This window comes from Alligator sinensis, unplaced genomic scaffold, assembly GCF_000455745.1.
Source record: "Alligator sinensis unplaced genomic scaffold, ASM45574v1 scaffold1097_1, whole genome shotgun sequence".
In the NCBI taxonomy this organism is placed as follows: domain Eukaryota; kingdom Metazoa; phylum Chordata; order Crocodylia; family Alligatoridae; genus Alligator; species Alligator sinensis.
The window spans coordinates 3,320,162-3,329,115 of NW_005841950.1; the positions used below are offsets into that span (position 1 = coordinate 3,320,162).

At 48.9% G+C, this 8,954-nt stretch overlaps 1 protein-coding gene across 1 annotated transcript in view; it reads right to left on the reverse strand.

Annotated features, from left to right (window-relative positions):
* Positions 1 to 4,215, reverse strand: part of CCDC33 (coiled-coil domain containing 33) — a 200,129-nt gene extending 195,914 nt beyond the window's left edge. The window contains exons 1-3 of the mRNA XM_025199907.1: positions 3,906 to 4,215; positions 3,005 to 3,492; positions 922 to 1,116 (exon numbers count right to left, since the gene is read on the reverse strand). Of these exons, the coding sequence (XP_025055692.1) occupies positions 922 to 1,116; positions 3,005 to 3,492; positions 3,906 to 4,215 (993 nt within the window). The remainder of the gene's footprint in view (positions 1 to 921; positions 1,117 to 3,004; positions 3,493 to 3,905) is intronic.
* Between the last annotated feature and the right edge of the window lie 4,739 nt (positions 4,216 to 8,954).

The window sequence follows — 8,954 nt, forward strand, 5'->3', positions numbered from 1 at the left end:
ATCCACATTAAATGGTGCCAGTCCAAGCGCTCCCTAAGTGGAGGTGTTACAGACCTCATTGACTGCGATTTCCACAGGGCAAGGAAAGGAGTGAGGTCAGGGGCCCTTGGGAGCTTTGGTTCCTAGAATCTGCTCAGTCAGCAGCAGCAGCTCTGAATATTAATAGTGCTATTGCTAATCATATAAAGACAGAACCAAAGGCCTCAGCTATATCTCCCCCCTCCCTCCCTCAGAGATGTTGCCAAGATGAATACATCACTGCTTGAAGCACTCACATGTTACAGTGCTGGGCTCACAGACATACTTCTGTAGGCAAGACATGAATGCATGCTCTGGGTTGGGAATTTCTCAGCATTGATAACAGGGGTTAGCTGGAGGCCAAGGAATTCTCTGGGTTTCTCTTCAGAAGCCAGTCACTGGGAAGCATGCAGGGGTCAGCAGACACATTTTGTCTCACTTCCAATATTGGATTCATCCCCTGGACTTCCAAGGCCTCCATTTTTATCTCTATCATCCCTAGATTGCCATAGAGAGGGTACAAACAATACAGTGGGCTGGTGGAATTGAGTTAGGAGGATGTAGGCAAAAGAACCAAGATAGAGCAAATCCATTCCCAACCTAACGCTGCTAGCTTCGCATCATGCACAAACAGATTGGCAGGGAATGTCAGACTGTGGACCAGTCTCCCAGGAGACCAGAGCACTGCTGTGGGCAGTGTATTACTTGGATCATGCTATCCTGGTCCACCACTGAATGGACTAGACAGTCTAGACTCTAGGTAAAACCTTTCCACTCCAAATGGAGGCTGCATGGAGAGCAGAGCAGATTGAATGAGACATCATATGTCTTCCCAAACTGCATGCACTCCCTGGCATTGTACCCAGGGATCAAGATGCTAAGGAAGGTGGACCCATCACTAACCTGCATCTCAGAGAAGGGTTGGCAGTCCAGATCTGGGCTGTATCCTGGTGAAGAGAGGTGAAAACTGGCATTGCTTGGTAATTGCCTTGGCATAGCTGGTGAAGAGGAGGAAGAAGCGAGTGCCTCATCTGCTGAATCATCCTCTAGATCTGGGGAGGAGTCTTGGTCAGGCTCAACAGGTAGCTTGGATATCTGCTAAGATGACAACAAACCATATTTCAGGAGGGAGCAGTGATACAGAATGGCCTGTCCTGTTTTTCTCCCTACTAGCCCACCATATCCTACGGCAGGTCTGTTACTATACACCTCCACCCATGGACCAGGCAATATCGGGGGAGAGTATCGGCTCTGATAACAATCCCCCACACAAACTCCTCCAGAGTCAGGGCTCCATAGAGTTTAAAGAGAGATGAAGCAGCTGAGACCTGGCCCTTGACCACAGTACTGACCCACTGGATTTTCTTGTAGAGCGATGACACTTTCACCATCCCAGCTGGGGCCCATGGTGCTCAGCTGAGTAAGAACTTGGCTTCTGTTAGGGCTGTCGCTCTAATGAAGGCACACCATACAGCAGCTATCCCTGGGGCAGCTCTTGTCATCTCAGACCCATAGGTCTTCCCAATGGGACCCCCAGGGTCCTGGGGGAGGGGATTCTTCATCTCACTTGGGATCGCCATCTCTCCATAGCCCAGGACCCCACTCCATAAGCAGAAGTGTAATCAGCTCCTTACCTGTAGACACAGAAGCTGCCTTGTTCCCTCAGATCAGGGAGGACTCATTGCTCCAGCCTGATCTCTTCCAGGGCAGAGAGTTAATTTTTAATATGGCTTTGAAGCAACCAGTTCCTCTACTCCTACCAAGCTAACTGCTTCAAGCAACTTCCTCCCCATGTACCAAGAACCACTTCAAAGCCTAATCCCCTCCTACCCTGACTCTTTCAGAGCCCTATAGGAAACATCTAGCTACTTCCTAGCTGAGTGTGGTATTTATGCTCTGCTGGCCAACCCCAAGCCTCCTGGCCCTTAAAAAGGCAGGGCACCTTGTTACACAAGGTTTCATGGGCAATCTGTCCTAGCAGACTTCTAGCTTCTCTGGGGTTTTTCCACAGAAGACTCTACCTGACAATATCAGAAAGTAAATAAAGGGTTAGTTGGATGGATCATTGTATTAACACAAAGGCTGATGGAGAATGAGATCCATCTGTTTGTTGCAAGAAGAGATGGTGTCCCAGAGAAATTATAAAGCATATGGCCTCTCTACCTCAACCATGGAGGGTTTATCACTGTGCAAGGAAAGGGAAAAATGGGGACATAAAAGGAATCACCATCAGTTTTGAAGTAAATGGAAGGCCCTGGGAAATCGCCACAACTGGGGAGTGAGACTCTTGGCTTCAGAGTGGGGCTCAGGCACTGGACCAAGTGAGAGCAGGAAGACCATCCCATCTAAAGTGGGATGGGATGGACAGACCTATTCTGATCCACACCTCAAACAAAGCTAAAGAAGAACCATTTGAACCAGGTGAGATAAAGGACTTGCTTATTCTTGTCTAGGAGTGTTCAACCTGCAAGACCATCCTACCTTCTAACCTCACTTTGCCACTGTTTCACAAAGAAGCAGGACCAAGTCCTAGGTTCTGCTGGACCACGGAGGGGCTGAAAAATGTGGGGTCCTCAGGGCTGTGCCAGGGTCAGAAATGAGTGATGCATTCTCTGGAACAGGCTAGCAGGGGGCTTCAGCCCACAGCACATACAACCACACTGAAATGCAGCACCCCTGTGGCTTGAGATGTGGCAAACAAATGTCCTGGAGCATCACTGGTAGAGAGGAAGAAGAATGATGGTCACAACCATAAGTTATACCAGTGACACATTCCCTTTTCTAGACAAACATCTGGAGAGGTAGCAGGCTGGGCAGATCCTGCCCAGTTTGAATTCAGGCATTTCAGTGCCTCATAGCTGGTGCTTAGATCACCTTTTCTCTTACTGCCCACCTTACCCACCTTTCTTAACCGTGGGAAGCAGCTCATCCTTTCCCTGTGGAAGCAGCTCACCTTTTCCATCCTGCACAGACATAGGTTTCTTACCTCTGGTGAGGAGGTGTGGAGGTCCACAGCTGGCAAATGTCTAGGAGAGTCTGTGGATGCTCCTGGAGTAATGTGTGAGTGACCTTGCAAGGGGGTTCCCAGTGACTTCAGGGGCATTGGGGATGATGGCCGTGGTGTTCCTGCCCCCTCTTCCTTTGTGGATGGCTGGGGTGAAAGCTGATGGGATGAACTATGTGTTTCCTTTGGTACGGGTGGGCGGTGCTCATGAAAGCACACACTGTAGGCCAATCTCCCACAGTGCATTGCCAGCTTGTCATTGCCCACCCGCAGCAGCGCCATGATATCGTCGTAACGGTACAGATCCTCATCCTTCTCGGCAAAGAGGTTGATCCGGGGCTGGTTGGTACGAGGATAGATGGCAAAGAAGGCTTCCCCTGCCCGGAGGCTGTTCTTCATAGAGGTACCATGGAGCTGCAGAGCTTCAATCCGGAGCCGCACATCGTGGTTCTTGTCATTTTTGCAGAATCCTGGCCCCCAAAACCCACACAAGCACATGTTACAACAGGCCAAATCCTGAGCTGATTGTACTGCTTGCCTCTGGAGAGTTGATCCTGCCTGCCCACATCTGGTCCAGCCACACAGTCCCTTGGATTTCTCAAGTTCCCAACCTAATCCAACCCTCCCTATGCAAAACCTGATCCAGCCCAGCTTGCTCATGGGCAAAGATAGCATTGGCAGAGAAGTGCCTGGGTATTTAGGCTTGCTGCACAAAGCCTTTTACTACCAGCCAAAGTCTGCAGGTCAATTAAGACCCATCCTTCACAGTCAAGGAACCAGCAATGAATAGGGAAGTTCTGAGTTGGGGAGTTTAGACGTATGTGAGGCTGTATGGACTTGTCCCTTCCTTTCCTCCCTTTCCCCCTCGCACGCAACCTCTCACCTTTGGGCAGAGTGAAGATAAATTTCCTCCTCTCAAAGGAACAGATCTCATTGGGGTTGCTCTGCTCAATGATGTCGGTGGTCCCCACGGTGGTGTACTGGGCGTCTCCCTCATTCACCTGCAGCTTCACCCCAGCCCCAGACCCCTCCAGCAGCAGGTTCTCCACAGTCAACCTCAGGGCATATCTTCCCGTTTTATTGAACTGCACATTCACCACCTCAAACTCAAAATCCAGGGTCTTCTCCTCGGCCTTCAGACGTGACCTCTGCAGGGTCATGGGGACGCGAGGTTCTGTGGCCTTGTTGGCCATCGGCACAGCCTTCTCCTGGGAAGGAGTGGGCAATAATAATAAGAGAACCACTGCCAATAGCTCTGTTTAACTCCTCTACAAAATACCCAGAAAGATTTGCCCCACACTAGCACAAGCCCCTCTTTTTGCTGTGTCAAGCAGCCCTCTTGGCAGATGTCCAAGACCCTGTTCAGTCACAGGTGAAACCACCCATGACAGGACCAGCAGTGCCAGCCTTTCTAGTTAATGCCACAGATTTGGACTTTCTGAGCAGAGTCCTTGTTGCTGCAGGCTTCCCCCCAAACCCTGCCTTTCCTTTAAACAGCGTTTTTCCTTTGCAGCAGGGAAGTGCCTGGAGCTGCCTGTCAGTGGCATGTCAGCTTCACATCTCTTCAGTCAAAGGAGGTTTTCAAAAAAAAGCCCCAGCCCTGAGGGGCTGCTTTGCACTTGCACACCTTTGGTGATTCTGGGAAAGTCAAGAGGCAGCCGACTGCTAGAGCAGAGCACGCTGCATAGGAGAGAGAAAGAAAGAAAGAAAGAGGGAGAGAGCGTCCTGTCTTACCTGCTCCACAGGAGGGGCGTGAGGAGGAGTGGGTGCTTTGAACTCGGTTTGTTTGTAGCGAAACCAGGTAACTAGATGTAAACCTGCAGCCTGGCTTCCAGCAAACAAAGCCGAAGGAGGAAGGTTGTGTTCAGGGAGATAACCAAGGCAATGCCAGCAAACACCACCCTTCTCTTCCCCACACAGACCATGCTATGAACTGGAGGAGGTCTCCATATGACAAAGGGGTAGGGCTGGGTTCAAGGCCGGGCCTGATCCTGCTTATGGGAAGCCAGTGTGTTCAGGACTCTCGACATTGCAATAAATTCTTCTCACTGAACTATTTTCTTAAATCTAGTTCTGGCTGGTCTGCCTGGGGACCGCTTGGGTTTGCCCCTATGCTGCCCACCCAGAGGTGGTGAATGCCACACTGGAGTGGGAGAGGAAAACCATGACCCCTGGTCCTGGTTTCCTAGAAGCTGGGGGAGCTGGGACTGCTCGTGTCTGCAGCTTTCCACTTTGTGGCTTTCAAGGAACTTGCACAGAAAGCTGGTCCATTAACTTCTTTTGCTCGTATGATCCAGGGTGTACCGGGCTGACTTGGGGTGGGTGGGCATGTGTGGGCTGCAGGGGTTCCTGGACACTCCCCCCAACCCTTTGCTCCACACATAACCGACAGCTGTGCTCACTTTCTCCCAAGCCTCAGTTTCCCCCTGTGCCTCACTTTCCCTGAAAGGCTGGGTTTTTGGTTGCAGCCATGTTGGTTTAAGGACATAGGCAGGCAAGGCACAGACAGGCAAAGTTCTTTGGGTAGATGTGGTATCTTTTATAAAATCACATCTACCCAAAGAACCTTACCTGCCTATATCCTTTTATTTTATAAAAGATATCACATCTGCCCAAAGAGCTTTGCCTGCCTTTCCCTGAAAGGGAAATTTAGGCTATTGTCTCCATTACTACATAACAACCAGCTGTGTCCTCACTAGACACTCATTTGCAACCCTTCATCTTCCCCCCACCTCAATACATAGAAGAAGGGTCCGGGTACCTCCCTCACATCTGGCCACCCTAAGTTGGCAGAAAACGTGGGCATCCACAGATAACTCAGCCTCCTGGGAACCCAGAAGGGGTTGTGTGTGTATGGGGGCACAAAGCAAAAAGAGGCCAGGTTATCAATGGACACTCCCCTTTCTACTCATACCCTTTCCTGGGGGTATATCAGAATTGGCAGGCATTGAGATAATAATGGCCATAACTTCAGCTGGTGTAAAACGGTGTATGTACCCTGTGACCTCAAAGCAGCTTGACTAGTGTAGGAGCTATGCTGTTCTCAGTGGTGGCAGATGACAGAACAAGGATCAGTGGTCTCAAGTTGCATCAAGGGAAGTTCAGGCTACATATAAGGAAGAACTTTCTCACTAGGAGGGGAGTAAAGCACTGGAACAGGTTACCCAGAGAGGTTGTGGACTCTCCATCCTCATAGGTTTTTAAGACCCAGCTAGACAAAGCCTTGGCTGGGATGATCTAGTTGGGGACAGTCCTGCTTTGAGTAGGGGGTTGGACTAGATGTAACCTTCTGAGGTCCCTTCCAACCCTCATTTTCTATCGTTTTATGACCTGCCTTTGAGGGTTCCTTGTACTATGTATCTGAAAGCTTTCCCTGGCACAGTGATTCCACCCTCATGTAAAATGTAATCCCCCATGCCTAACACTCTACCATGTTCCCATTTATGAACCAGTTGCACCTCAACTGTAGAGCTCTTAGATACTTAGGATTCCTGTTTCTTAGGAAATTATGACACTTAGTCAAACTGCTTCATTACAATACAATCAGGGGACACTTTGATCTAGAACAGGGGTGTCAAACATGACCAGCAGAGCTGTTCTGTACAGCCTGCCAGGCTACCTGCAGAATTTGGGGGCAATGGCCTGTTGTAGGGTCCCCAAGCCGCACTGGGGCCTGGCTGTTTGTGACAATGGGGATGTGCTAGGTCTGTGCTGACACAATCCCATTTACCCTGCAGACACTTGGCCAGCTGCTGCCTCCTCCCTGCCATTACTGTCCCCGGACCTCTGCTGCCGCCTCCCCATTGCTGTCATTGCTGGACTCCCACCACCACTCCTGATCCTTCTGGGTTGCAGCCTCTAGCTCCACAGATATGGCCCAGGAAGAGCCCTATGGTCTGGATCTGGCCTAGGGATTGGGATGAATTTGACACCCCTGATTTAAAAAACAAAGGAAGGTATTCCAAACAGGATTAAGTAGTGGCTGTCCTTAATTGATTGTAAAGATGAGACAGAATCAGAGAACATTTTACCTCCTGTACGATGTCATACTGTTACATATTACCGGTATCCATGTAAGTTATGTCATCACAAAAGTAATAGAAACAGGAAAAATAAATGAAACTTGGAGTGCAAAGCTGAAATAAAAATAGGCCAGTTAAAAAAAAATCCAGGGAAACCTTGGTTGAACTCAACATATTCTTGTGAAAAGTTTTGGTTTTCTCAACACTGTTTGAATGAATGGAAAACTGTTTCACTGAAAATTTTCCAGCTGGCTTAACTCTGCTGTGGATTTCTACTGACTCCACACAAAGTCAACTCTTTCTCAATCAAGTCTACTAGTGAAGACAATGGCAGTGCTTCCGATTCACACCAGTCTTACTGGAGTTTGGCCTGGTGTTAGCAGCGCACAGCTGGTCTTAGCAAAACATATTGGCTCAGCTGGCTCCAGGTCATGTTTCACTGTAAATACCCCTAAGGCAGTCAGAATGCAGTATACCAATTATCAACCAGGGCATGGGCTGTAATGGAGGGTATAAAAATAACCAAGGCAATGATCAGACTAGTGCCATTTTATATGCTCCCAGTGCCCTTCTCATTATTGCTATTCCTGACGTTCTTACCCAGTTCAGCTTAAGCATTAATATATTTGAGAACTAATTAACAGGGATGTAACTGGGCAGTGTTGTGTCCTGGGTGGTGGCATGGTAGCCTTTATTGATGGTGGCATGGTGGCCAGGAGACTAGTGGTGGGAGCTGCTATTTTTGGCTTCCCCCCAAACTTGCTCCCAGGGCTGGTGTCTGAGTCACCATCACTTAGTTACATTACTGCAATTTAATATCTAGATCAATCACTCATTATTAGCTAAGCATTGGCCAATCTTCTATTCATGCCTCAAGAAATACTGGTTTACTTCATCCAGATTATCATCACTTTAGCACTGAAGAAAACATATACAGAGGCATGGGGCTGAACTTCATCTCACTTAAGACATGGACACATGTAAAGCTTAGACTGGTTAAACACAACTTAAAACATGAGCAGACAGATGTACAAGACAGCTTAGATCAGTTTAAACCTCTTGCAAAGGTTCAAAAGTGTACCTGAGAAATTGGATACCATTTTGAACTGGCGCTACATGAAGCAGTTCAGTGTTACAATGGACACCAAGCATTCCATGACTAGGATCGGGTTAGCCCTCCGGACTCCCACAGTGCATTGCTCCTCATCCCCACCCCCACCCACTGTGGCAACTGGCCACTCCGGTATGTCACCAGAACTCTACTGCCCTTGGGATCAGGCAGAGGTCACTTGGCCAAGCCCAATACAGGTTGTCACAACCCAAAGTTGTGGTTTTTTGTTTGTGTGCGCTTAGGCACCGCTAAATTATGTTCCCGCCAAATTGCAGCTTTTTTGCACGATAGAGTTTTCTGCTGCAATAGGAGAACCCGCGTGCAAAAGAGTATTTCCCGCCATTTGTAGCCTTCTTTGCATGGTGCATTTCTTTTGCATCATAGTGATGCATGGTGCAAAGGAGTTCCCGCCATTTGTATTTAGATTCGTGCCACATTATTGGCCGGTTCTAAATGTAGGCATACGTGGCGGCTAGCTATTGGCTTGCTAGCCATACAAAAGGCTTGGGTAGTTTCCGCCCAAGTTGGAGAGAGAGAGGAAACCTGGAGAGATACAGAACTCACCAGGAGGAGGAGACTTCGCGCTGTGTGAAGATCTCCAAGCGATGTGGATCCTTGCTTGTTGAGGAAAGAATTGCCGAACCCGCGGAGCCTAAACCACTCTGGGGGCAAAGAACCGAGTTTGTCAGAGTCCTCCAACAAGGATTCAAGCGGAGCTGCGCCTGGAAAGCTGTCCAGCCTACACTGCGACCACCTTGGGTGTAAGTAAATAATCTTTTCAATCAACCATTACGCCTCC